Source organism: Aspergillus pseudonomiae (assembly GCF_009193645.1).
Source record: "Aspergillus pseudonomiae strain CBS 119388 unplaced genomic scaffold BDV37scaffold_4, whole genome shotgun sequence".
Lineage (NCBI taxonomy): Eukaryota > Fungi > Ascomycota > Eurotiomycetes > Eurotiales > Aspergillaceae > Aspergillus > Aspergillus pseudonomiae.
The window spans coordinates 61397-89032 of NW_022475996.1; the positions used below are offsets into that span (position 1 = coordinate 61397).

Sequence of the window (27636 nt, forward strand, 5' to 3'; positions counted from 1 at the left end):
CAAGTTCGTCTGTAAAATATGGATCCTCTTCAGCTCGATAAGATCGGACACCGCTACAACGATGCGGCCAATCTTCCTAACCTATGGTTACTAGAAGATATCCTTAAAGGTCAAGTTGGTGCGATTCACGGGCTCGAAGTGCTTGACTTAGCCTGCGGAGCCGGGTACTGGTCCCGAAAAAGCATTGACTGGGGAGCAAAAAAAGTTGTTGGCGTGGATATCTCCAAGGTCATGGTGGCCAGCGCACGTCTCCAGGCCCGGCCAGAGGATCCCTCTGAGTTCCATGTTGTGGACTGCATCAAACCATTTAGCATAGGGACATTCGACCTCGTCTTAGGCATCTGGCTTCTGAACTATGCCAAGAGCCAGACGGAGCTGTTGACGATGTGGCAGAATATCTTTCACAGCCTGAAGCCCGGGGCACAATTTCTCGGAATCATTCCAAATTTCGAGATACTACAGACGACTGCCTGCGGACAAGAATACCACTTCGGAGGAGTGACCTACAAAGTGCTTGAACGGATGACACAAGGTACTCGCATTCAGGTTATTCTCGACACTACGGACCCAATAGCATTCTTCTGCTATATGCTTGAACCGAGGTTGCATGAGGAATGTGCAACTCAGGCTGGGTTCAGCAACATGAGATGGGAGCCGCTTCCCCCTGAACTCAACGTGGGCTTGGGTCCTCTTTTTTTCCAGATTGTCACTGCTTCGTGCCCCAAGTCATAGACTCCAGTCTGCCCGTTGCTATCGTGTTCGAGATTATGCTTCTACGACAGGTTCCAGGGAGAAGGTTAGTTGCAGCTCCAAGGCTGCATTAGTTCCCACGACTACGTGATACAAGCCACCACCCAGGATACACCCTTGTCAATCAAAGTTTCTAATCCTGGTGCTTTTATTTCACGTTGGGCTGTATGTAATAAGCCACCTTCCTGGACAAGAAGTGACATAAACTTATATTGATCCCTGTCGCTAGTTAGAACTTCTTTTGATGACCGTCACGTGTATGTTCAGCCCTATTGCTTTCGTTTCACACGGTCCATTGCTACTTATAATAAGTTTATGATTCAAGATCTTACTTAATCTTCCAGTGACAATATCCTAAGCACCTGTGCCTCGTAATACCTACAGGCTCCATTTTCCAATTCCGTATATAAAGGACTTTAGCCCCGATAATCTCCGCGTTTACGTTAGACTGTAGAAAAGTATATAACTTCAAGAGTAGCAGTTGCTGCTCCATCAAAAACTTTTAGGATATCATTAACTCTAAAAAATGTGCTCGCTAACTGGCTGCTATCCTGTAACAGCGTGCCCATCGCACATACATACAAATCTCATTGCTCGTCGAAATCAAATATCACTGAATGTCACCAGACTATGAGAAGTGAATGCCTTCCTTATTGCAGGCATGAAGAAGACGAAGGAAATCGTTCTCGTCACACTTCTGTGCACGAGCGTTGGACAGTTCAGTCCGGTCCAGGATGCGCTGAATCTTGGCCTGTATTAACTTAGTTACCATGATTCGAGAAACCTTGTTGTTGCCGATAGTCAGGAGAGTTCCCTTGGGAATCTCTGGGACATTCTTCTTTTCGAAACCCATATCACCCATTAAAATATCATCCTCGTCCAGCTCAGGAACATCGTCGGCATCCGCGTCGTTATTCGTATCCATTTCCACGTCCTCCATGGGCTCCGGCTCCCCATTACCCAGCATGAATTCTATATCCGCCTGCGTAACCTTCTCCGGGTACATCGTGGCGAACGTAATCCAGTTTCTTTCAATCATGGCGCGCGTCTTGTTTCCCATGAAACCCGCACGCAGGGTTTTGTTCTTACGCACGAAGCATATACGGAGCATACCATCCCATTCGTCCCAGCTGATCGACGGACGATCAGCCTTGGGCTCAACTCGGACCACACTAGACTCGACCTGTGGTGGAGGACGAAAGTTGTTCTTGCCCACTTTCATGATATGCTGGACGCGCGAGAAGAATTGCACGTTCACCGAGAGTCGAGAGTATAAGGCATCTCCGGGCCGGGCGATAAGACGGAGGGCGAATTCGCGCTGAACCATCAGAACGCACAATTTGGGAGGATTAGGCATGGAGAGGAGTTTAAAGATAAGCGGGGAGGAAATCTATCGTAAAATTGTCAGTCTCTCCGCCCCGCATTCATAATCGATCAACAATCCACCCAAGGTAGACACAGCACACATACCTGATAAGGGGTATTACTGATGCAAATCTGGAACGGAGGCAGCTGACTCAAATCCGTCTTGATAAAGTCACCGAGGACAATCTGGAGTCGCTTCTCCGCCGGAGTCCCTTGTACATTCTTGGTGAGTTCCGCAGCCATTCGAGGATCGACTTCGACCGCCACCACTTTCTTGGCCTTCGCGAGAATGCGATTCGTCAGGACACCGGGACCAGGACCGACTTCCAGAACCGTCTGGCCCTGCTGGATATTGGCCTTGTCGACAATGGCATCGGCGATTGCTCCATTCTTGAGGATATGTTGACCGAGATCGGTATTGAACTTGAAAATGGCGGATGCTGCCTTACCCAGTGGGCCCTTGTCAGGCTTCTGGTATGGGCTTTTGGCACCGCTGGTGTGCTTGGTTCGTGCGACTTTTCCCATTTCGCAATGCCTGGTGGTGATTTCAATATTTTGTCTCCGCAGGCAATTTTGTTGATCTCCAAAAAATTCATGCGTTATCAGCGGGACACGGCACGTGATTGTACTGATAAGTCACCTGATGTGCTGATAGCTCAGATGCAGAACACAGGTCAGCCCACCACCACCCCTGGACCTCGGACCACCGGCGCCGACTTCCCGAGATCATGTGACCTCATCACACCTGTGGGTTGAGATTATTATATTTTTTTACAAGTCAATTTTTTACTACTACTACTACTGTCAGTAGATTATATATTTTTAAACTAGCTTAGTAAAGAACTAGTTTTGCAAAATACTTTTCAGAATATTTACAGGACAAAAGAATGTGTTTTATTTAATCGGTGCGATAAGCTGTATCAAAACAGTTAGTACATGCTTCGGAGAATCGGCGCCAGTGGTCCGAGGTCCAGGGGTGGTGGTGGGCTGACCTGTCCAGGCACTGAAGTCACATGCCACCACATAAAGACGTTGTGTATGCATTGCTTACTTTGCTTTCTATGCATAAGTGTATGTGCTGACACTGAGAGCCCTATGTATGGAACTTCTTAACTCGCTCATTAAATCTGATATGCAGGGAATCCGCAAGTATTTGAGCTCATATTGAAATGTCGCAAGATCTACGCGCCGCTCATTATGATTCAACCCGGATACCTGCCCCCATTCGATACTTCTATCCAACCATTTCATTTCCCGATACTCCTTGCCTGTACATATAGACCGATATATCAAGGTCGTCCACATATATCTACTCGGACAATTAAATAATAGATAATACGTGCTAGTGGTAAGCATGTCTCCTTGCGTATGTCCCCGAGAAACCAGTTCCTTCTATCAATGTATACCCGTCTCGCATGGTCCAAACGCTAGGGGCGGTGATCGTCCCGCCGCACTATTTTGCAACACTCTCCAAAGACTCCACGGATGGCGATAGTTTCCAATAATAAACCCCAGTGGAGATTACCCCTGTCTGAGAGCTCACATACCCGTAATGCATAGCAATCAACAACTCGGGAGGTCTACCTCGAACCTGAGAACAAGTCCCCCATCTTCTGCTATCGGACAATATTGATGTGCACTATAGCGTAGATCGTGGAATCTACGGTAGCATTTAGGTTAAATAGCAAGCCACACTTTCCGTTATCCTCAATTTAGACGGACGAGTGGGGCGGCTCGTGCCTATCTTCAGCGGTGGATCGATCGACAGGCTATAGTCTATCACAGACATGTCTCAGCTAAGTAAATTAAACTCCTTGGCGTTGCATTTCTCTCGAGTCATGCATCCATGCAAGGTTGTCTATTGTATGTGTTTCATGTACAAATAGTTTTTCGATCTACATACATGGCAAGACTCGCCCTCCTTGCTCAATGACAGACTATAAGCATGGTGTATCGAGACAATGCAGATCGCTCATTATGGCTTAGCGTAGGCCGTGGCTTCGAGTAAGCTTTTCTCAGGAGAGATCATGACGAAACTCTCTGGTACTTAAGTGGAGCTCGCAGGAGGAGAAGGAATGATCTTGGAAATATCCCATTGTCTCATGTATATCAGTGCGGTGCATGATAGTATCATGGTAGAGTAGATGGGTTGTATGTTTTACATGAGCCATACTGAGGACAAGCGCAGTGAATATCGAGGATGGAAAATCAACTGAATATGTCCAGACTGCAGAGCATAGTTCCGCCAGTCGTTTAGTCTAAATTATAATACTATTGAATCTAAATATATCCGAAGAAAAGAAAATCATCCACGAACCAACAGCCCATAGAACGAGACAGCGGACGGGACAAGCACGCCCAAGAAGAGGGCCTTCGCCGTACCAGCTGCATCCCAGCCTGCATAGCCAGATATGATCCGTGCAGCGGTACCCCCAACAATACCCATCCAGACCACGAAGAAACCCAGGTCATATGCGCGTTTCCAGAACTGCTCGCGCTTCGACATCTCGGCGTTCGACCGCATCGTTGTGCCCCATCCTCTCTCGAACACGGTCAACATACTCCAGAGATGGATGCTGGGGAGGGGAATGTTGTAGAAGACTAGCGCGGGGGCAATCCAGATCCAGGCATTGCGTGGCCCGCGGTCTGGATTACGGAGCCAGTTGTAGCCGATGGTGTAGGCCACACGGAGGAAAGCATCGCTGGAGGAGAAGTAGGCAAAGCGTTGGCCGGTTATGACGTAGTAGAGCACACAGAGGAAGACCAGGAGGGGGCCGACTTCTTTTTTCATAGCGGCCCAGAAGAAGATAGGATGGTTGAGGAGATAGACCCTCGGTTGTTGGAAGGTTTCGATGTGCGTTGCTCGACCCCAACGGACTTGCTGGAGAAGCCATCGGCTGAATGTGGTGGGAGTATCTGTTGCTGTTAATGTGTCCGAGACGTATGTGACCGTCCAGCCACGTAAGAGAAGGTTTGTTGTTAGATGGCGGTCTTCATTGACAATCTTTGGGTTTGTTAGCTGGAAGTCGAATTGTAAGATGGGAATCTGAGTATTTAACTGACCATTCGGCGACCCAAAACTGTCTGTGTGTACCAGGGGTATAGGATTGAAGGCAAGGCAGACACCCGGAACACGGTACTTGGACCACTCTGGCAGTCGCTCGTGCCCGAAGACGCCGAGGTTGATCTTGTCATGTACAGCTCACACCAGTAGACTGCGCTGCCGAGTTTCGTCGTCATCGAATCATCTTCATTGTGCACCACCAATCCAGAACTGCCTCCGCCGGCGGTTGGATCTCCGGCGATCGTCTCAACGGTGCGGCGCACGGAATCTGGATAGACGATGGTATCGGAATCGGAAGACCACATGTACTCGATACCAAGAATATCTGAAATTACGATAGAGAAGATAAACGAGGTGAACATGATTGCTTTCTTGTGCATATGCGGCTGGTACAAGCACAATCTGGTAATACCTCCTAATTCACCCAATCCAAGATCATGTTCGGCAAGAATCTCCCGGGCCAACTGGCAGCAGTGGGCAATGGTCATCTCCTGGCAACGCGCAGGAGTCTCGTAACAAGATTCCGAGATCTTTTTGTACGTGCGCATGGCGATCTCGCCAAATGGTTCGTCGATATGCACAATGGCTGAGTCTTCAGGATAAGCTTCCTGAAAGACGCGGACCATATCCATGTCGGGTTTCTCGTCACCGTCCACTCCCACCAAGATAAAACGGCAACCGTCAGCGCGCTTGTAGCTGTCCAAGGCGCGACGGAAGAGTTCCGGATCTTCGCGGTAGCCTACCACCACCGCCAAACAGTCAGGGCCTGTATGGAGACTGGGAGACATGGGAGCCTTTTCGGGGTCTTCCTTCGCCTTTGGCGGTGCATCGAGGCCATATAGCCGGCGTCGCCGACCCTCGTTGGCATATCGGTTGAATTCAGCCACGAAGATGCTAATCAAAATGTCCAGCGTCAAGGGATGACGACTGTAGCCGGTGATGAAGTAGTATACGGGGAGGATCAACAAACAACCCAGAAAGTTCAGGAATTGGCGCCAAGCGGGCACATCAGGGCCTCGCTGTTGGAAGACTGGCAGTCTCGCGGCGATCTTCTCTGTTGTCCACTCCATCACTGCGAAGTGATGTTGCTTCATGAACTCTTCGGTGACCGGCAGGATTTTTCAATGCCAGAGACACCGAATACAAGTGGCCATGGCCTTCTATTCATAACTAATAATAGCTCGGGGCAAACCTTCGCTTGTCTTAAATTAAGGTCTCATTTTCAGCCCCAATTCACGGTCAGGAGGGACAGGCAGGAAGGCAAGAAAAAAAAAATACGACGCTAATGGATAATAATTGCCGGCGAAGGCCGAGAAGAGTTTAGATCCATTCTCCTGAAGAGGAATCACATCGTATATCTCAGTGTGACACACCATATTTGGCCGATTTGCTTTCCAAATCCAGTCGAAAACGAGGCTCTGCCGGGTTGCCGGGGTCCCATTTGCCCTAAGTAGGAAGAGGTCTGGACTGAGGATGTTGGTTGACAATGTACTTCCAGCCAATGGCCATGGTTTTCGTTCTTTAAGCGAATCCACTGCCAGAAAAACTGTTACATTGTGTCTCAATGGTATGCCCGACGGCGTTGAACTACTGCACAATTGACTCACTTCCAGACTCGTTATTGGGTGGTAAAAACGGTGTTCAGAGAGTTGGATCCGAGCGGAAAAGTTAATCATCCGCCAACTCCCATAAAATCGGGAAATTGCTCATCTCCTGAGTGCTCCACTGCCACTCGGCTCCACTGTTCTTGTTAAAAATTGCCCAGAAAATTCGAGACAGAAAAAAAAAGGGGGGGTCTATGCGCGATGCTCATCCGGTTGAGACTTTCAGCCTCACTCCATTGGAACATGACCATTGCGAGCTATTCTAATAATATGATTGTTGCTCAGCAGGAGTCTCGTGGAACTTTTTCTTTGAAAAGTCCGCGAGACGCTTTCTTCATCCCCGGCCATGCTGGCTGAATAAGTCTAGCATACACACTCACTATGGCGCGAGTTTTGTTTCATAGAGAGAACCGCATAGTCCCCTTGGGGATTATGATCTTTGTCCTGTTCCTGTTCTTCTATCATCTGGACTTGGAACATAACGACCCAGTGATTGTTCACGGTCTTCCTGATCTCCCACAGGATCTATCCTCCCGGCAATCGCCGCTCAAGGAGGAGTCAAAGCAACAGCCACTGCCCTCTGCCCAGCCTTCTCCCTCCGCGGTCCCTGTTGCCCCTCTTACTCCTTCCTCCGATGAGCAGGAACCGAGCACCCGTGCCCAGGAGAGGCCGAAACCCAAGCAAAAACCAAAAAAACAACCAAAACAATATGGCCAGTTGAGTCCAGATGATGTCGTGCTCCTCTTCAAAACCGGTGCCTCCGTGCTATGGAGACGACTACCAATTCACCTGTCCACCAGCTTCGAGCCCAGCCGTATCCCCGCTGACAACGTCATCATCTACTCCGACTACCCCGAGACCATCGGTTCATGGCAAGTCATCGACGTCCTGGAAAACTCCACCGAGACGGTACTGAAAACGGACAACTACGAACCATACCGTCAGCAGCCCGACTATGAAGCGCGACAGGTCTACGCAGAAATGGCCAACGTAGAGGGCGACGGGAATGGCCCCGCCGGTGGCTGGAAACTCGACAAATACAAGTTCCTGCCCCTCATCCAACACGCGGGCCGCGCAAAGCCGGACGCGAAGTGGTACATTTACATTGAAGACGATGGATACATTTTCCTGCCCAACTTGCTCCTCCACTTGGAGAAGTTCTCGTGGCAGGAGCCGTGGTACTTCGGCGGTCTTGCCTGGAAACACGGCGATTACTTCGCCCACGGTGGTGCGGGTTTCGTGCTCTCGCGGGGTGCGTGGGAGCAGAGCTTCGGCCTGGAAGAGGACATGGTCACTAAATATGCCGATTTTACGGAGGCCCATGGCTGCGGTGACCACGTTCTGGGCCATGTCATGCAGGATTATGGTATTAATTTCGGCCAGATCCATGGCAAGTCGGAGTATTCCTGGGGTTTCAACCCAGAGCCGCACTGGGGCGGTTGGTTCCGGCGCGCGAGCTGGTGCTATCCTCTCTACAGCTGGCATCATACGCACAGTAAGGATGTAGCGCGGCTCTACAATTTCGAACAGAGCTGGGATTTCGAAAAGAAGGGCCAGATGAGGTACCGCGACTTCTTCAAGGCCATGATCGAGCCGTACATGCGTCGTCGGGTAGAATGGTGGGACAACCAATCCTCCCGCTATGAGCTTCGATCGGACAATGTCGCCGACGCGCAGCCTCCCGAGGGAGTGTCGAAGCAAATCTGGCACGGTGCCTGGAAGTCGGTGGATGCCTGTGAGGCTGCCTGTGTAGCTTGGGAGGGATGCGTCCAGTGGACCTTCTACGAGGACCAGTGTCGCATGGATGAAAACTTCATGCTTGGCATGGGTATCCCTGTCGGAGATCTTCGTCGCCAGACGTCTTTGCCTAGAACTAGTGGATGGTTGCCTCAGCGCGCGGAGAAATGGGTCTGTGATGCCTAGGTATTTTACGTATTTGATCCCTAGTGCTTCGTATATAGTAATGCAAGATATATTTGGTATGAAACAAGTTTGTCTTAGACACCAAGGCTAATATCTGTGAATCTTAATATTAAATATTATTTTTTCTTCAAGGTGCTGTTTTACAAGAATGATGGGGTATTTCCGAGATGAAGATACTATCACTCGATGACCCCGCCCTCCGATGACATCGTTGGAATTGATTACCACTCAGGGCTTTCATTTGTTTTTTCTATCCTGCTTGCGTATTTATCTGTTGATTGCTGAGAGAATTGGCTGTCAACGTTGGTAAGAAAGAGTGGTTGGTAGTTGAGTATCTTAGATCAACCAAAGTAGGGTTTAAACCATCATGTGTCCATATATATTTCTACTTATACGTACTTGTTTTCCTACAATATTGTAGATTTCATGTTTTGAACACTGCCGCTTTACTGAAGGAACTTAGGACCTACTCAGTAAAGATTCAAATGGTATGCTAAGTTTTATTAACGGTCCTTTATTTGGTGTATGTAGTTCAGCAATTGGTTAGAACAAACACCGCCGCCGGAGAACAGGGACTTTCCTGTCTATGCCCCAACTCACAACGAAGCTGGAGCACCACAGATTATTACTACGGGAATGATTGGCTAGAATGAAATCCTCGCTTATATGTAGACAGACGTTGGTGCTTCGCCTAAACCTATCGGGCATCGCGCTCCTTTTGCTCTGGCTCAGCCCCCTCGTGTCAATCCTTCCAATACATTGTCACCAACAAGTATAGTTAAACTTTAGGCTTACCTCCAGCTGTGATTGTCCACAATTGAAATCTTGATATCTATTTGGAGCTAGACGCTCACTGAGGTGTGATTGTATTCATTTGCATGAACTGCCTCATTCCGATCCAAAAACCTCAACATCCTATCTGTGATGCAATATCACCAGAGTACTTCCGTCAAGAAAGAATGAACTGCATACTCCGAATAATAAGGCTCCAGAAACTGTATGAGATAGTTGGTCCAATCATTTTGCCACTTCCAAACGTAAAGGGCTTTTGAAAACGCCCAGAATTCAGGATACCAGCCACTAAACTCCCAGTCTACAATCCCACTGATATTTCCATGGTTGACTATTATATTCTGAGGACGCAAGTCTCCGTGGGTAAATACGATTTGATATCGTTTCTGGGAAAGCATGCCAACAAGGAAACTCTTGATATGACGTTTTGGTGCTTTTAGCTGGTATGCCTCGATGATTGTGTTATTGAAGGATTCTTCAGAATCAAACGGTCCTGATCTACATTAGCATCCTCACTAAAAGTCATAGATTATATACCACAAACCTTTGTTGAAATAGGTCTCTAAGAATGGATCAGTAACAGGACCAAAATCAGCTGAGCCGATATAATTCTCATGGCGAAGTTGACGAAGTTGGTGGAAATACTCTTTTAGTTGACCGGTATAATATGGTTTTTTGTTATATCGTCATAAGTATCCCACACCTTATCTAGAGTCTGACCTTCCACATAGCTCATAAATATATAAATGTCGAATAAACTACCGTAGTCTTTAATATCTCAATTTATTGGGCCATAGGAATAGCAAGCAAAGATTTTTGGTACTGGGGTATCTATGTTTTGCTCGACAAACATTATGTTCTTTGCTTCGCTGAGTCTAACATGAGATCCGAATTTCACGGCGATAGTAGGAGATATCTTCGCTATTGTAACGCCACCCCAGTTAAAGATTGTATTACTTTCGGTAAGCTTTGCATCGACATCGTCGGGATAAGGCACTGTAAAGCCTGGAGCCGAGCAAAGAATATTTACTTGTGGCTCGATGGTCTGGGCCTCTTCAGTGCCACACATGTTGATGAGACAAATTGTGGTATTAAGTCTTGACAAATAGACTGAAGGCAAGCGGTAGTGAAGGGACTAGACAACAAGATATGTGTGGAATATGAAGGGAAGCTAGAGAATGAAGAAAGCTCGAGAATGCTGGAACAGCGAGGTGGGGTGTTCACTCCGACTGGTAGAGGTTGCGCTTGATATACACGGGTGCATAACCTATCAGAATGTGATATGGTATTAAGCAGCTAAGCTAAGCAACTAGTTAGCAAAATAAAGGCCAAGGAGACAAAAAACACGAATAGGGCCAAAAAAGATGGGAAATCAGCATAATGCCTACTTACTACGAAGGAAAAAACGAAGCTAGAAAGGAAGATGAACAAAAAGAAGAATTCGACCGAGACGGGACTCGAACCCGCAAACCTTTGGTACCGGAAACCAACGCGCTACCATTGCGCCACCCGGCCGATTAATGAAAGGATATTCCAACACAGTGATCTACAGCTGGCTGTGATCAAAATAGGCGTAGATACAGGCGGCAATCTCACACATCAGGCCACTGTCTCATCGTGAGACTAATTGTCATCCAGGATGGATCCCCATTAATTGTGCCCAACCCTTGGATATTACTGCCTGCGCCATTGCCTCGCTGTTGCCTATATCGACCTATACTATTTCCACCGATGGATTCCTTCGCTCTACCTCTTGGAGGCCGATTGGGATCTGGAATCGTAAATTTTTGCTTGTGTTTATCCGTAATTAGGCGACACGGCAATGTTCGGGATCACCGTTGCCTAGCTGATCGGCGACGACGGAGAGACATCTCTAAGGGACTGTTGTTCTTGGACACGAGTTTAAACAGTAATTGTCGTTGGAACTCTATAATACCTCTTATATACCCCATAACGCCTGCTCAAATGTCCATGATTAAAACCCATGTCAATATCTCCAAGTTCCGCTGTCTAGCCAGCCGTACACTGGTATGCTTATATATGTACCTCTAGCGGTCGATAGAATCAAGTGCGAAGAAACAAACTTTGTACAAGTGGCAATCGTGCACATATACCAACTCTCGTAGTTCTTCTCCGAGCTACGTGTCCTTTATGGAAAAGAGCACACGGGGTTAGTGAGGGGAATGTAGTATTACTTCCCATACCACGTATGAGGGCCCTAATGGTCGTACCCGGCTCCCCGTTGCCACGGAGTAGCATTGTTGCCTGCCCGGTACGCGTGTGGCGACGGTGTGTGAATGGGCGAAACATTGTATCCCCGATTGACCGGAGAGACACCTGGCTGGCTGTACTCGGATGGGCTAAGGTTATAATCACCAGACTCGTAGGGTGATGCGCTCCGGGTATAACTGGATGGGAAGAGAGGAACAGACGGGTCAAGTGGAGAAGATGGCGAGTGGTTTGCGCCGGTCATATGGCTAGGGGATGTCCGGTCTGAGGGCTGGAGGCCGTTGGCATGGTTTGGAGGGACTTCGTTGTGGGCAAAGGGGTTCTGCTTCGGGTTTTGGTCGGAGGAGCCTCGCGCTGCGGCACCTAGAGCGTCTAATTCTGTCATGTGTGTGCGGGACATGATAGAGGAGCCGTCGTCTTTCATTACTTGGTACTTGTTGTCGGGGTTTTTGGACACGAGGGCCATGATCGAAGCGATCAAGATGACAATGATGAGGATAAGGGTGAGGATGGCATTGTAGACGAATAGGATGACTCCCAGGATACTCGTTGCCATATCGCGCTCGCGGAAGTTAATGATAAGAAGTATAAGGGTGTTAAGAAGGTTGATGGATGTAACGCTGATATTCATGATGTTGGTCTTTTTGTCCATCCATGGTCGAATAACGCATACTGCGACCAGCATGAGGACCTCAATAACAAACAGCGCTGCGATCTGAACAGATGACGAAGGCTGGCATAGCGCGACGAAGATGCCCTTGGCGAAGATATATACTATCATTAGAGTGACGAAATAGTATGCCGGGGAGCGATGGTGAGCATATAGAAAGCCCCATTTGTTCAGGAACATAGTGTCGTTCTGTAGCATAAAGGCTGGGCTCTTGTATATCTCAACCGAGCGCCTGGCCTTGCGTATTATGCGTACAGCTGCCATGACCAGTATAACAGTCGTCGACAAGAGCATGACAACGGCTAGGACTACCTCGGCAGGGGAATCATGACTGGCAAACTCCCAGAGACAGAGAACGCACACTGCAGGATAACACATGAGAATCAGACGGAGCAGGATGCCCTTCATGGTGACTGCCCATGTGTTGCTGTCCATCTTTGTACTGTCGGTTTTCCCGGATTTTGCAAGAAGACCAGAGACAAGGCGGACTAATCCTACGATCAGCATCGCGAATCCAATAAAGACCATGATGAAGATAAACCCCGTCATGAAAATATCAGTCCGCTCAATGTTGGCCTTGAAGCCAACACGTACGATGCCATAGATAGTCTTAGATCCCTCGGGCGCTGCGCCTTCCCCCGAATCTCTCTTCATCAGTGCCCCTGCGCCGAAATCCAACGATCGCTTCCGCTTGAGCACATTGACTGACGTGTTTTCAAGGTCGGATAGCAAGTTCGACGAAGTCCCACCTGTGGCCCTGAGATACCAGTTGGAAATCTTCTGAATAAACCCTAGATGCATAATACCCAGACTCCATTGGAAATTCTGAGTCCAGGACTCCACGATCGGGGGCATGTGGACACTGGTCATGCCGAGGATGGCTTGAGACTGCACGAAGCCGAACAGTGCGAGCGCTTTGGCTGCAACATGCAATGCAGCATGTGAATACCCTAGTATCGATGCAATTCCCGACGACGCCAGACCCAGACCGATGACCAGTGCTATGACCCAGCCCACTGCCTGCTGGTGAACAGATTTACTATTGGAGAGGCTGGCCTCCATGCAGGCAATCGGGGCCCCCGTATCTGTGGAATTAATGTAGACGCGAACAGATGCATCAAGATCCGGCACGGTATATGCAATGTCTAGCGGGATACATTTGTCAGTCTGTGTTGCACCAGTGACGCGAGCGGGTGCATCTTACTCGGAACATCGTTGATGACAGACTGTGGCAGAGTTGTCTGGATCGCCGGAATCTCTAGCTTGCCAATGTTCATGGGACACAGGCGCTGTTCCTTCATCTGGCATGGGTCCAGTGTCTTCGTGATGACCTCTTTGCCGTAGGCCGTCAACGACAGGTCTGCCACCACATTTCCGGAGATAGCTACCGTGCCGTTGAAGCCCACGGATAGGAGACGGGTATCAGGTGTGAAGGTTACATTGAAAAATGTAGCTGTGAAGTTCTTGTTGTCGGTACATAGGTCTAGAGAGTTGGATTTGATTACTCGCGAAGCAGAGACGGGCGCAGAGCAAAGAAAGCTGAATATCGCTAGTATTGATATTAGGAGCATTGCTGCTTCGAACCAAAGAAAGAATAACAAAGAACTCGGAAGAAATCAAAGCACGAAGGGGAATATTTTCCTGGGGAAGAACCGGTCATTTGTGTCGACTGCACGAGCGACGAGATCGTTTGGATGTCAGTTTCGTGGAGCGCGCCTGGACCCTGGGGCGAGTTACCTCAGCTCACATTAAAGAGATTTAGGTTGACGTATGCTAGGGCTCAGTGTGGGACTACGATCGTCCACCAGCCATTCCGATGAACAGGTCCTCTCCGCGAGGATTTGCGGTCTCCTGAGAGCCGAAATCTTACTCTTACTTTATTCGGCTATGGCTCTACGACCGTACACAGTGTCTCTGTCGTGCCTTGTGTGGTGATACTGTATTACCCTCTAACTGGTGCGTCTATACCGACTGCAACCAGAGTGGGCATTGGCCGGAGGATGGAGCAAGTTATGTTTCTGCTTTGATATCTAACCACCCATGGTAATAGCAGACCCCATTTGTAACATGAAACGAGTGGGACACTGTGAAAAGCTTTGACTTCACTCCGAAGTAGATGATTACAATTAACGTCAGATTTAAATCAGTCAACAAAATTATTTAAGGGGACACCGGCCAAGTGAAACGGGGCAGTGTATTCCATGGCTAACCATTGGGGCACAGTTATGATTGGTGTCTTGACGGGGCTGTGTTCAGCAGGATCTCTGAGTGAAATTGCTAAAAAAAAAGAAAGAACAGGGCACAAAAGAGGGGGCCCCGACGCTAGAAGAACTAAGCTCTAGGGTTCAGCGGCGATCTAAACTGTGTCCAGTATGTGTGGGGGACTATCAGTGGGACTCTGCCGCGTAAAAGACGGAACAAAAAGGCAGGGGGAAATCAATCACAATAGCAGAGTCGACGGCCCTAAACGAGTACGGTTGACCTTCCTTAGTCAGGTACTGCGCCTTGGCACTCTGTCTGACTCTCTAGAGCCTTGACCAACCTCCTCTGGCCCATATCTTCTCAGGGGATCTTACACTAAGGAGATTCGCAACGAGCTTGTTGAAACGACGTCATATATTATGATCCACTCCCCACGCCCGACCTCTGTAAGATAGTAAAGGATTCCAGTGTATGTTGTCGATTCCACCCTTTTCCGTCTTGCGTGCCCCTGTATTGACTACGCGCGGGTGGGAAGATGGACCGCAGTCTCGGACCGTATCGGTTTGGCTACCCCGACGATGGACTTGCCAAGTACATATTAGGTGATGCATTGGAGCAGTATCTCTCGTGCGATGAGTATTTCTGGTGGCAGAATTTGCGCGTCGGAAAGAAAGTTTTCAAATTCCAGGCCTTTCTGCATACCCGGGAGGAAGAACAGATGAAGATCTGGAAATCATTCCGGCAAATGAGAACAGTAAACAGTATGTTAGATTCTTCACTCTTATCTTCCCTTTGTTGTCTTTTCTATTTATAGCTATCTGGATACCTCCAATCGTCAACGCGTACTAAAGAATCGAAGGGCCAATGGAAGATGCCATTGATATTCAAAGGCCACGTTTGGGGCAGTTTCTGTTGACTTGGATGAAAGAGTCAGAACTTCGCCAGGCGAAGAATATCCTAGAGGATAAATGCGATGGGAGATATGAAAATGCGATCAGAGCTATAGAAACCGAGCTGGTCAACAAGAAGGGGGAAGACGGTGTAAAACATGGTTCCTCGTGGTTAGTAAAGTCACTTCTACTTCTCATTTTCTTTGGTTTCTTTCGCTCTCCTCTCAGCTAACGGCGTATGAACCAAGTTTCCCAACGGGCTGTTTCTGCTGTGCGGATTGTTGTTAATTTATTCCTAATGGTGGATGCCCATGACGACGGATCTGCATACTACTCTCGATACCCTTATTTTGCGGTGGCGATATTTAGTTGCCAAGACATTTGTTGTTCAAAGGATGCTTAAATCAATTGGTCCGTTATGTTCCAGAAGGTCCACGGGTGTGGATCTGCCACGTTGCCCTGCAGACTGCGTTGGACAGAGCAGGAAGTTTGAAGTAGACGTAGCCTATGTATTTACGTAGCATGATTAAGGGTCCATCCTGTAGTAAACCAAAGTTTCACGATGTAACACCCCATGCTCGAAGTCATCTCCGGCTCTTCTTTCTGCTTCCCTCCGGTACTTAATAGGCCCGAATGGTTAGCAATGATAACGGACACGCCATGTTTGAGATATATACTTTACTGGGGTACTCTCTGCCCCTTGTTTTTAGATACATCCGCCCATAGGATACCGACATGACTGATGATAATTTGTGATACCTAAAATCTCCATCGCAACGTTCAGTTCATTTGCCTTGATGAAGAATGAAGTATGATGATATAGAGCACTTGCCTCCTCATCTCCAGGTAGGGCTGTGGCTGATGCACGTGGCTCGGAAAGGCAAAGCGGGGGCTTTATTTTTAGACTCAACGTCTGATTCCGAAGGATGATGACATTCTGAAAAGATACCTCCAGTATTTCCTGATAACTAGCGTATATGAGAAAGCAGCCAGCAAGTGAGATGGGCTCAGTGTCTGAATTGACAAAGAAGTCTCGGCGCAGCGCGCCGAAAGTCAAGACTGGTTGTCTTACGTGCAAGTAAGGAGCGGCCGATACATTCCCCACTACGTGAGATCGAGAGATGCCTAACTTGACTCACGGCCTGTGAAGGATTCGCCGGGTAAAATGCGACGAGCAAAGGCCTGATTGCCTGCGATGCACCAGCACCGGCCGTCACTGCGACGGATATCCGTCCGACAACTCAGCATTGGTGCAGAAGTGGACTTGGAGGCCAGCCTCGATCAACTCATATTGCATCCCATTCAAAGTTCCTGGTAGCCAGGCAGATAGGCAGCTGTTACACTATTACTGCTGCCAAGCTGCCGAGAGCTTATCAACGTATACCGATCCGACCTTGTGGACCACTTTAATCCTGCAACGAAGCCATCATGAGCCCGTCATTCGTAATGCATTGGTGACCTTCAGTTCTCTTTACCAGAATCACCTATCTGGGGAATTATCTGGCTACAATAATGACAAACTTCCACCTTTGAAGACCTTACAGCGCATCGCCAAGTGCCATCGACAGCTGACGACCTATCTTTCCTCCCCGGGTGCTTTGCCAGAAGTCGCGCTTACCTGTAGTGTTCTGTTTTATGCCTTTGAGGCTCTCATTGGAAATACCAAGCAAGCGATCAAGCATCTTGACCTTAGCCTGACTCTCTTGCAGCGATGTCAAAACGACTCGTCATCGTTGTCCAAACCCGATGATATTATTCCCCATCTGGCAGCTTTGCTCTCATGTCTGGATGTTCAGGCCAGTGTCTACGATCAACAACGGGGACTTCCTAGACTCGCCTTGACATCCCCAAGCGAAACATGTGGCACGCAGAACGTTGTTCCTGAGACTTTTATCGATGTTTCTCAGAGCGAGGCTGTGCTTCTTAAGCTTCAAAATTGGATAGCCAGACACCTTGCAATTAATGCCAAAGTCAAGCATAACCCGTTATCGGAAATACCTCCACAGGTACTACACGAGAGAGGGGTCCTAGAGGGGCAGCTTCAACGGTACCTGACCGCGGTAGATAAGCTATACGAAGGCAGCGAAGAAAGAGTTGCTAAGCGTATATTGTTGCTGCGTATACAAGCACAAATGTACTACGCCGTAATCCTCCAACGTTTTCCCTGGCCTTGTGGGCAGTTGTCCAGCATCATCCGTCCTGTATCGCCTTTAAAAACCTCTCAGTCCCAACCAGCTCCCGACGACTGGATTGACGCTGCCCTCTCAGAGATGTCGATTCTTCTTAATACGTCGCCACAATATACTGCCACCAGAAGTCGGCCCTTTACATTATCGACGCAGCTTGTTGGGGGTCTGCTACACGCCTGTCTCAGGACGACTCGCCAGGACACATTGAAGACTGCGCTGTTCCTCCTGCAACACCCCAACCTACCAGGCCGAGACGGGTTGTGGGATGCTAAAGCGACTGAATCTGCTGTTCGTAGCCTATTGGCGAAGTTCAGCGCAGAGCATGATGCTGGCGATAGACTTTGTCCATTTTAGTCATAGATTAATGGGATCAGATGGTATAGTTATGGTAGATGAACACATTTAAAAGTGACTCATAGCTCGATATATGAGGAAGATGATATACTGTAGATCTCCGCTTATCACTATAGGAATGAACTAGGTCGTGTTTACAGTACACGTGCAAAGCATTTGCCGGACCTATGAAGCCGCCTCAAGCTGTATTAGGATTTTGTATATACAATAAGACTAAAGGCGCATGAGTGCAGGTATCTCGACACTTGTCCGTATGCCGCTTCCCGGGTCCATAATAGCTCCCGCAGACGCAGTTGTGCAACAAACACCTACTCCCCGACCTCCACAGAGAGACAAATTCCCGGTGCGTTGCAATTATCGTATAGACCCAGGTCATTCTCCACGCGCAGACAAACCTCCTTCCACTCCACGATAACTCTGACCTGGTCCCTGGGCAATTTGCGACCGGGAGTCTCTCCGTCGTCGGCACGCCAACCCAGCTTCCGGTCCACAATAACAGCCTCAGAGTTGCCTGTCAGTCTACCCCAGAGCGACTTCTTCTGTTTAGGCTTATTGTCGTTATTCGACTTTAGCGATTCGGTTTCTTTAGCAGACGTGGGAACTCCTTCCTGGCCCTCAACATGATGGCCACTCGCCGCAAGCCTAGCTCGAAGCGAGGACTCCAATTCCCGCAACACGGCCGGCTGCCTCCAGAACTCCATCGTATGTGCCTCACCCTCCAGCTGAACAAGCTTGACCACTGTCGAGGTAGGAAATCCGACCGGCTCTGGCGCTTTAGGCGTGGAGTAGCTACTCTTTTCTCTGGGGTGTAGAGATGTGACATTGGAGGGAATGAAAATGAACGTGGTTTGGTACAGCCCCGACGACCCTTGCTCAGCAAGAAGTGGATCGACATATTGCTCGAGGAGAGAATGCACACGCTGGACGCGACTCGCATCTAGATGGCGATGGAGTGGTGCTGTTACGTCGGGTCTCATGTTGTAGGGTGGTCTCTGTGCGGTGGACGATCGGACGCTTTCTTCGTACGAGGGGATGTCATCCTCGCCATCTCGGTACTGTGACTTGGACATTTTGGCTGTGAGATGTCTATTTCCTATTTCGTTTGTGAGCGAGAGTTTGATCGAGAGATTTATGATATGCGTGTAAGACGTAAGGCTGACAATTTATCCAGTGTCATCCTCACCACGTGATAGTTATCGTGTCACGAGGATTTGAGTGCCCTTAAAGAGTCTTCCAACTTCTATCATATCCCTCGGCCTCGAGTGAGTCGCGGCAGATGCGACCATATCGTAACTGGTTTGCGGATAATACGGGCTTAGCGCCTTTTTCCGCGTCGGGCGCAGAGCACAGCCATGATTTTCTGTGATACCATTCGCAGTTCCTTTTAGAGGAGAGTTTGTGCAGGATAGAACTAGAGTCGACACACTAGGAGAGAAATCAGTGGAGATGTGTCGAGATCCACGTACTATGCTCCTTGAGGTGTGCTATAGCTGTCTGGCCATTCGGAGGAGCATACGGATCGACAAGGTCCCGATAAACTGCCGAGTTCTCTCATGTACGGACGGGGCCAATCAATGGAATGTTCGAATGGCATGAAGACGAGATTCCACGAATCAGGGAATACGCCCTCAATGCTAGTGATTAAGTGGGGCGACTAAGCAGGTTCCATCCTACGCCGTTTCCAGCATGTCGATGAGAAGCCGCTACGAGCTATGTCGGGCGATCGGGCAAAATCCTCCGACCCAACAACGCCATTGTTGTGGTAATTGGCCGTTGGGTAGGAAGAGTATCTCGATCGGAATCTATCAGACCGACCCGATATTGTTTGTCATTGTTTGTCACGCGAGAGTATTCGTAAAGTCCAAAGCTCACAAGACATAAAGGCAGGTTGAGCCTCTGCCGTTCAAACATGTAGTAATTGTTGTCTTATATACATTCACAAAGCGTTGAACGTACCGCAGCATCCAGAAATAGGACCAAGTCCAAGATAGAACAGCATGTCCTGGCCGATTCTGATCATCGGTGGCGGTCTAGGAGGTCTCTGTTTAGCACAAGCCCTCAAAAAACACAATATCCCCTTCAAGCTGTTCGAAAAAGACGCAGAGATCGACTATCGGCCGCAAGGGTACCGACTGCGGATCAGTGAGGACGGGATCTACGCGCTCCAATACGCCTTGACACCAGAAATATACACGCTTTTCGAGCAGACATGTGCCGCTGGTCTCGCATTTGGGGTCCAGGTCAAACCGGACGGGTCGCCCGTGGATGCCGCACGCCGTATAGGACCCCCTCCTATCAAAGGTCCCAAACCGTATACTGTTGACCGGACCACGTTCCGAAAAGTACTTCTTACGGGGCTGAAAGACGATGTGTTCTTCGGGAAGGCGCTCGATCATTACACGCTGCACGACGACAAGGTTTCTGCGCATTTTACAGACGGGAGTGTCGAGGATGGTGCTATTCTCGTCGGTGCGGATGGTGTGCGATCTCGCGTTCGCAAACAGCTTATCCCGGGGGCCAAGGTCATCGACACAGGGATGCGTGCCTTGTATGGAAAGACACCCATAACGCCGGAGTTTCTTGCGAGGTTCCCAGAGCAATATCAACGAGGAATGAATATAGCCATTGATGACACTGTCTCAGAGGGGCAGGTGTATCTGCTTTTCGAATCCACGTGGTTCCCGAATGCGCATATTATCTCTGAGCCTGAGCTTCCGAGTCCGTATGTTTACTGGGTTCTTGGGACCCATTCTTCGAGGTTAGGCATTCCGGATGAGGAGCTGCTGTGTCTTAGCAATGATGAAGCAGCGGATCTGGCGATCCGTATAACGAAAAGCTGGAGCCCTGGGCTACGGGCCGTCTTTGAGATGCAGGGTAAGGGACAAGCATCGACGTTAAGACTCTCATCTGCTCCCTTAGATCTTCCCGTCTGGGATGTTTCACCGCGGGTGACGCTGCTGGGTGATGCAATTCACGTAATGCCGCCAACGGGAGCCTTGGGCCTCGTTACAGCCCTCAGGGATTCGGCGGATCTGGCTAGGACAATTGTCGATGCTGGTGGCATCGAGAATATCGATGGGGGTGTGATTGGTGGTTATGAGAGTGATATGAGAGAGTTTGCAAAGACGGCTCTTGGGAGGAGTTGGCATAGTGGTCTGAAGACCTTTGGACTGAGGCCGGTTGAGGAGTGTGAAATGGTTGATCTATAGCTGTTGTTGTTTTTCCTTTTATACCTCCTGTTCATTCAGTTGGCTCTTTGTCTTTGCAACTGGCGTGATCAGTGATGATGCTGCCTTGAACGTATCAGAGTGATATACTAGTCATGCCCACTTATCTACCTTTGATCGTACATGTGTTATCTGCTTGTTCTGTAGAACTTTCCGAGCAAAAATACCACAAAACCTATAGTAAGCCATCGGCATCTAGCTTGTTTCGCTAATTTTTCGAATCCTATATCTAGTAACTTGAGATCCATCACTAAGCTCCACGGCAATAGGCTGCAATGTATACCTGAAGACCCAAGGGAATAGAATAAACCGCAGAAGATAATATATAATACCCAGTGACAAGATAGCCAAAGCTACTACGGGGCTTAGCCAGTAGGGAAGGTTAGTGCTTCCCTTTCCATTCGGTGGTGGGATGAAAGGCATAATAAGCAGGAACTTCGTACAGTTAGAAAAGTGGCTAGGAAGATAGGATATTCTAGGGTATGATGGAGGACTCACTATGCTACCTGCAAGATAGAATGCAATCACCACCCATGGAGCGGAGAACGACGAGGCCCAGCTCTCGTCCTTGGTGAGTCGGAGCTTGATTAACCCCACTGTGATGCATGCCAGGAGGAAGGTCGTTGGATATGAACTCAAGCTGACAATGAAATTGAAAGCATCGCCTGCCGGGGGCGCACAGATGAATAGTATTGTGACTCCTAGATGGACGGCCAACGCAACAACGGGCGTCCGGAAAGGGCGGTTCTGCATCATGATATTAGGGAAGGGGGTTATTCCATCTTTGGCAAGCTCTTGTAGGACGCGAGCTGTACGTAGAAAGGTTAGCTTCCAGATTCCCAGCCTATCGCACACAGGCAGAGACTTACGGACGGTATATGCGATACCGAGCAGATGGCCCACGGCCGAAATGGCAACAAGGGCAGGAAGAGCTTTTGTTGCGGCCGAGTTTCCGAATACATTCCTGAATAGCGATGCCGCTATTGTGATATTGGAGTTGGTAAACTCCTCTGTCGGTACCGCAGCGAACTGCTCTCGTGAAATCTATCAGTAGAAATCCTTTGAATGATGTATGGAAGTGACACGTACGTAGGCTACGTTTGCTAGAAGATAAAGAACGGTGATTATTCCCATTGCCGATGGAAGGGCAATACGAAGAGTCTTCTGTGGATTCTTCACCTCCGATAATACCTAAGAATGCAACATATCTCAGTGAGAGAACCGAAGGATTCTCAACGGGGGATAGGCCATACCGCATTGACATTATCATAACCTTGGAATGAAAAGATTGCATCCAGAAGCGCAGTGCCGATATTATAACCATTGTTTGACGTGCCTTTAAATGATGTGTGGATATCGAAATTGTGAGGATCGGGCACCCTACGGTGACCTGCAAGAGCAGCAAAGCCAGTGCACACGATGAAAAGTAAGGTGAAGAGCTTGACTGCGCTGAGGAGATCTTGCAATCCTCTTCCGACTCTTGGAGCGATAGTATGAAGACCCACTGCAAAGGCAGCAGCAGCAATGGCTACACCACGAAGTTTCCACGTAGTTGATTCGACACCTCCAGCAAGAAGAAGGTAGGAGGAGGACGTAATAGCGTTACTGGCGGAGACCTCTGACCAGTACCCAGATAAGTACCCACAGAATCGAATGAGTTGGAGCGTGTTACTCACGAAGGAAAACACAATAAAAGAGATATACGCATGTTTGCAGAAGCTTAGGGGAAAATGATCGTTCAAGGTAAATCTTGATACCCCCAGACCGGGGGATGCCGCTTCCAAACTCCAGCATTACCATCGCACCACACGTAGAGATCATGCCCGCAATGACCCAGAGTACTAAAGCCATGCCGACACTTCCACTGAGCTTGTAAATAGTAGCTGGAGTTGAAGATATCCTTGTAAAGATTAACAACGGCGAGTTCTAGAGTAACCGAAAATATCACATACCCAGCCCCAATGATCTTATTAACGACTAGAGAGATTGCTCCGAATGTACCAATCTTTCTTTCCTGAAGGATATGCGACTCAACCACGTGCAAGGAGTCTTGCGATTTGAGATGGTCATTATCGGAGTCTTCGTTTCGTGAGCGCACTATGAGAAAGGAGCTGAGCAGGTATTCCTTTCTCTGAGATCGGTTTCTGCCTACCCCAAGTTATCGTGTCATCGTATTGTCCCATTTTGCTACTGTCGATGTGCAAAATACTCTTCGGGTACCGTTTTATGTGTTCGCGTTGATCTGTTGCGCATTTATATGCTTTAGCTTTCCCCACAATGAGAGGAAATGCCATGCAATTGCGTGACAGCAAAGTTATCATGGTTGAATCACATCAAGCCTGAAAGGCTTAGATGATCCCACATGATCTCCAGTAACAGGGTGTGATAGGTAGTCGGTGGTTGGCCGAGAGGTTGCTAATGCATGGCTTCAGATATGCTCGCGATGGTGTCATCGCACCGGCGCGGCCACCACCACCGATTATTAGCTTGATTTTAATCTCCCCCTGTCAATTAAAAAACGGTAGTGAAATTTATTACCGGCAGATTCTCATAAATTAAGGGTGATCCTTATGGAAATTCTACAGTTAAATTTATGTTGAGGACACTAGGAATATTCCTTGACACAAGATGGTCATGACGATCTTAGCCTATTGTTGACCACCATGAATTTACCATCCCTGAGGTTCAACGCCAGGGTATGGCAATTAAATCACGGAAGTCCTTGCAGCCCAACTCGAAAATTGGCATCAGGCCTTCTTGAAAACGTGGTCTTTACAACGTAAACCGGTGTTATGTCGTCTGCAATCTAATTAGATGGCAAATCAGCCCTGGATAGCTTGATCCTGCGGAAAGTTTTCGCACCGATGAGTGGTAAAAAATAGGGGAATCGCGTTCGCGTTAAGAACAACAATAGCGCAGTTTATGAGTCTCCAGACATTTGTTCGTTACGAGACTCTCCCGTCTCTAATCGTAGCAATACAACCCTCATTGCCCTTCTAGAACACCGGGCTTCTATTGGAACCTGTAGAATCAAGCTCAGATTAAAGATCTCAGGTGCCAGTGAATATCGAGCCCAGGCATCACGTTTTTATGAATTCCAGTACTATCTTGGTTGGAGAGTTAAGGACGTACTTACCAAACTGCAGACGCTGGAAAATACCTTCAGTCTTAGTATTAACTAGGGCTATGTTTATGACGAGAAAGATGTGAGATGGACGACGACAACGGGAACTATCCTTCTGACACTCGATCTTAGTACATTTTGATAGTAATTACAATCTCCACAGCCATTGTGTCCCGCCCTGCATGCGTTCTACCATGACTTCCATGCGAGCCCAGAAGACGGTTACAGTTGATGCAACCATCAATGCTCCCACAAAGACCGCCATATATACATAGTTTTCTGGTGCCAGATTTCCTCCTAGAGATCCTACTAGGACACCAACGACTGGCGTTCCAACAAATCCTGCCGCCCCCTGCAGGAAGTACATAATCCCCGTTATTCGCGGCATATTTTCCATTCCAAAGAACTCAACCAAGGCGGGTGAGAACAAGCCAATATATGCGCTCGCAAAGAGGCCGTAAAGGATAGTGAATCCAATAAAAAGACCTCTTCCGGATGATTTGTTCGTGGTACCGATAACAGTGCTTGGAACCCATAAGCCTGCTGTAGACACGGAGCTCAGAAGAGTCGTCAGAAAGAATGAGTCGAGTCGTCCTATTTTGTCTGCCACGAAGCCAACCCCGACTTTCCCAATAGCATTGCAGGCATTGCTCAATACGGTGAAATTTGAACCTTGGCGTCACTGTACCCAAGGGTTTTGGAATAGGCCGCAATGTAGAAAATAGGCGTATAGTATGCCGCGCTTTGCAAAACAGCATTGAGGCTCTGGGCGACGAACTTGCGCGTTGTAACGATTTCCCGAGGAGGAAAGGGGACCTTCAGAAGACCAGAAACCTAAGACTGTTTCAGGGTCTCTTCCTGAAGCTTCGCAGCCATCTTGGGTTCCCAGCTCAGAACAGCGCCCGATGCACAAATCAGAACAGTGCAAATACAGCCTGTCAGACGGAGTGTATTTCGGAACCCAAGATTCTGAATACATGCTGTTAGTATTGGAGACCACACAAGACCCCCGATACCGGTTCCGGCGGAAATAATGCCCATGTTCAGTCCGCGATATTTTCCGAACCAGCTCGGTGGGGCTGCCATAGATGGCATAAAGGAAAGGCAGGTACCGATACCAATCAACAGCCCTTGAGTGAGTTGGAAATGCCACAAGGCTTGACCAAAACTGGCAAGAACACTGGCAACCCCGTATATGAGCCCTCCCACAAAGACCACTCGCTGGGGGCTGAGGTACTTGCACCATGCCACGACATATGGTGCACCAAGTTTCATGAAAGCTGCAGCTATGCTCCCGATCAACGAAATCTCGGCCGACGAAGCACCGGTGAATGGATTATTCTCCTTTCGCGACATGTCCTCGTAAAGAGATTGGTATATACCAAAGCTGAAGAGGAGCCTACAGCCGGAGAAATTGAGCATAAAGGCAGCGACGATAATGAGGAGCTTTCGCCTGTCTCTGTGTAAGCTCGGCCCGAGTGAAAAATTAACTAGCTAGGGGATACCTCAGTACTTACAAGTTGGAAGGCTCGCGGGGCGTCTGTGGATTGCTCTCCGGGGGACCTTTCTCTGGAACATTACATGGCTGCTCATTGTCTGCTGGCGTTGTCATGGTACTATCCTCAGTCCAACGTTTCCTAATACCAGAGTAGCCCGAGTCCAGTAGAACAGATTGGAAAGGTCAATTAGGACATATTGAACCATAGAAATTAAGCACTTGAGTCAGTGGAGACTTCAGTGCTTAAAAGCTTCAAGGATAGGAGTACTGTGGAAATGTTTCAAGCAAAAGCGGCCGGAGAAATCCAAATCTCCCCGGCGTGTCTTTATCAGCCGGAGATCAACATAGTTAACTATAGGGCGTCGTTCTCGTGGACCGCCTTGGGAATGGTGTATGGATGCGCCTTTTTGGTGGGCCCGCAGTGGGGTCAATCAATCGCCTCGAGGCTGGGCATTTTGGAGAACGCAATGCTTTTTTTTCACTAAGTTCTCGTAGGACCAATATCAACGCAAGTTCGGAGGTTCTCAATACTTGGATTTAGAAGGTCTCAGGATAGAGAGGGCCTCCTCAAGCCCTAGTCCCGGGAATCAAGGCTGCCTCTGATTTATACTGTCGAAAATCGCTAGAAGTCCATAGTTTCAATGTATCGTATATTATATCTTGCTAATCATTCATAGAGGTCCTCGGGTTATGAAAATATAGACTTGTGAATGATTTCAAGTGTGACCATTAGTTTATGTGAGAAAATATATACATCTTTGAACCTGCCCTCTCATTTTGATTAATGGGGGTAGAATTGCGTGTCTGGAGACTTTTGATATGTCACCACAGGCTGAACAGCCCTGGCCAAATTGGCTTATCTGAGCGCTGGAGTTATATCTTGACTATATATTGCGCAATAGGACTCTCTTCCATGCCATAATCTTCCTTTGCAGCTCTGGAGTGCGCACTGATAGCCCGTTATCCAGCTACTAAAAGACACAAAGAGGCCGCTATATAAAGTGAACCGGTGAATATCTGTACTTGCAAATATTAGTGTCCGGTTGACTTTCGCAGTACCCTGTCCAATGATCTCGCAAACAATTTGTTCTATATTAGCACAGCCTCTTTCGATGTCGTCCTCCACTTGTTCTTGGGAGATTACACGGTCAACCACGGTGCTTGCAAACTCTTCAAGAGATTTTCCTGATATCAAATGAGTTTGAAAAAAGACAAAGCACAACAAATGAGATTAAAATGACATTAAATGACAATAAAGCCATCCGCATCACCCGAGATCCCTTTACATCTTCCTATAGAGTGGTAAACCCTCATACTTCTTTATAGTTAACTATAGCTACCTAACTAATCGCCTTTGCCTAGTTCAACCGGGGAGCTAGGTGCAATCTCCGGTGACCAAGTCTGATCAAGGTCGGAGATCGCCAGTAGGAATAAGCATTTGTCATTTTCATGAGCCAGAATATGGAAAGCAAGGGAGCCAGTCATTCCCCATATTGCCAAGCATTCTCGAAGGCCAAGTCTCTGGGGCAAATAGGTACGGTTTGAGCTCTTCCATAGGTCTCGAATGTTCTCAAGTTTGCGAATCAAATAGGCAGGGGAAGAGAAAATTTGCAGTTTTGCCACGTGCCCTGTACCAACTTTGTATCAGGTAAGGTCATATGCTCCTTTATAGATTTAGGATTGGGCCACTGATCCACATTATGTACCAGCAGATTTTCGGAACGATCCTCTATGATACATGCAGTAGCACTATTG

General features: G+C 48.3%; 12 protein-coding genes and 1 non-coding gene across 13 annotated transcripts; 5 read left to right on the top strand and 8 right to left on the bottom strand.

The window, feature by feature from the left end:
- Positions 1-18: 18 nt before the first annotated feature.
- Positions 19-732, top strand: BDV37DRAFT_278381 (class I SAM-dependent methyltransferase; the record flags this gene model as incomplete). The annotated part of the gene is made up of 1 exon (XM_032086040.1): positions 19-732. The coding sequence occupies one exon, from the start codon at positions 19-21 to the stop codon at positions 730-732; it is 714 nt and encodes a 237-aa protein (XP_031946181.1).
- Positions 733-1213: 481 nt separating this feature from the next.
- On the bottom strand, positions 1214-2730 carry BDV37DRAFT_237468 (dimethyladenosine transferase). The gene is made up of 2 exons (XM_032080729.1): positions 2221-2730; positions 1214-2140 (listed from the first exon to the last, which is right to left on the bottom strand). The coding sequence occupies exons 1-2, from the start codon at positions 2638-2640 to the stop codon at positions 1379-1381; spliced, it is 1182 nt and encodes a 393-aa protein (XP_031946182.1). The 5' UTR covers positions 2641-2730; the 3' UTR covers positions 1214-1378.
- A 1690-nt stretch (positions 2731-4420) lies between these two features.
- Positions 4421-6249, bottom strand: BDV37DRAFT_278383 (glycosyltransferase family 2 protein; the record flags this gene model as incomplete). The annotated part of the gene is made up of 2 exons (XM_032086041.1): positions 4421-5119; positions 5179-6249. The coding sequence occupies 2 exons, from the start codon at positions 6247-6249 to the stop codon at positions 4421-4423; spliced, it is 1770 nt and encodes a 589-aa protein (XP_031946183.1).
- Positions 6250-6891: 642 nt separating this feature from the next.
- On the top strand, positions 6892-8821 carry BDV37DRAFT_237471 (uncharacterized protein). Its single transcript, XM_032080730.1, has one exon. The coding sequence runs from the start codon at positions 7165-7167 to the stop codon at positions 8704-8706; it is 1542 nt and encodes a 513-aa protein (XP_031946184.1). The 5' UTR covers positions 6892-7164; the 3' UTR covers positions 8707-8821.
- Positions 8822-9606: 785 nt separating this feature from the next.
- Positions 9607-10567, bottom strand: BDV37DRAFT_294458 (kinase-like protein; the record flags this gene model as incomplete). The annotated part of the gene is made up of 3 exons (XM_032089633.1): positions 9607-9991; positions 10043-10142; positions 10322-10567. 3 exons carry the CDS (start codon positions 10565-10567, stop codon positions 9639-9641), a joined length of 699 nt encoding a protein of 232 aa, XP_031946185.1. The 3' UTR covers positions 9607-9638.
- Positions 10568-10940: 373 nt separating this feature from the next.
- On the bottom strand, positions 10941-11013 carry BDV37DRAFT_t22. Its single transcript has one exon. It is a non-coding gene; the product is annotated as a tRNA-Arg (tRNA).
- A 79-nt stretch (positions 11014-11092) lies between these two features.
- Positions 11093-11633, top strand: BDV37DRAFT_136654 (uncharacterized protein). Its single transcript, XM_032078787.1, has one exon. It carries the CDS (start codon positions 11230-11232, stop codon positions 11548-11550), a length of 321 nt encoding a protein of 106 aa, XP_031946186.1. The 5' UTR covers positions 11093-11229; the 3' UTR covers positions 11551-11633.
- Positions 11634-14080, bottom strand: BDV37DRAFT_136653 (transient receptor potential ion channel family protein). The gene is made up of 2 exons (XM_032078786.1): positions 13602-14080; positions 11634-13542 (listed from the first exon to the last, which is right to left on the bottom strand). The coding sequence occupies exons 1-2, from the start codon at positions 13966-13968 to the stop codon at positions 11717-11719; spliced, it is 2193 nt and encodes a 730-aa protein (XP_031946187.1). The 5' UTR covers positions 13969-14080; the 3' UTR covers positions 11634-11716.
- Positions 14081-16238: 2158 nt separating this feature from the next.
- Positions 16239-18097, top strand: BDV37DRAFT_136663 (Zn(II)2Cys6 transcription factor). Its single transcript, XM_032078788.1, has 2 exons — positions 16239-16567; positions 16640-18097. Exons 1-2 carry the CDS (start codon positions 16467-16469, stop codon positions 18030-18032), a joined length of 1494 nt encoding a protein of 497 aa, XP_031946188.1. The 5' UTR covers positions 16239-16466; the 3' UTR covers positions 18033-18097.
- Positions 18098-18143: 46 nt separating this feature from the next.
- Positions 18144-19736, bottom strand: BDV37DRAFT_237480 (uncharacterized protein). The gene has a single exon (XM_032080731.1). The coding sequence runs from the start codon at positions 19100-19102 to the stop codon at positions 18341-18343; it is 762 nt and encodes a 253-aa protein (XP_031946189.1). The 5' UTR covers positions 19103-19736; the 3' UTR covers positions 18144-18340.
- Positions 19737-19977: 241 nt separating this feature from the next.
- On the top strand, positions 19978-21472 carry BDV37DRAFT_294462 (FAD-dependent oxidoreductase). Its single transcript, XM_032089635.1, has one exon. The coding sequence runs from the start codon at positions 20030-20032 to the stop codon at positions 21239-21241; it is 1212 nt and encodes a 403-aa protein (XP_031946190.1). The 5' UTR covers positions 19978-20029; the 3' UTR covers positions 21242-21472.
- Positions 21233-23442, bottom strand: BDV37DRAFT_294464 (amino acid/polyamine transporter I; the record flags this gene model as incomplete). The annotated part of the gene is made up of 8 exons (XM_032089636.1): positions 21233-21694; positions 21758-22068; positions 22129-22288; positions 22349-22450; positions 22513-22877; positions 22936-23159; positions 23212-23356; positions 23412-23442. The coding sequence occupies 8 exons, from the start codon at positions 23440-23442 to the stop codon at positions 21455-21457; spliced, it is 1578 nt and encodes a 525-aa protein (XP_031946191.1). The 3' UTR covers positions 21233-21454.
- A 1039-nt stretch (positions 23443-24481) lies between these two features.
- On the bottom strand, positions 24482-25995 carry BDV37DRAFT_294466 (MFS general substrate transporter; the record flags this gene model as incomplete). Its single annotated transcript, XM_032089637.1, has 4 exons — positions 24482-25033; positions 25072-25217; positions 25281-25842; positions 25901-25995. 4 exons carry the CDS (start codon positions 25993-25995, stop codon positions 24532-24534), a joined length of 1305 nt encoding a protein of 434 aa, XP_031946192.1. The 3' UTR covers positions 24482-24531.
- Positions 25996-27636: the final 1641 nt, after the last annotated feature.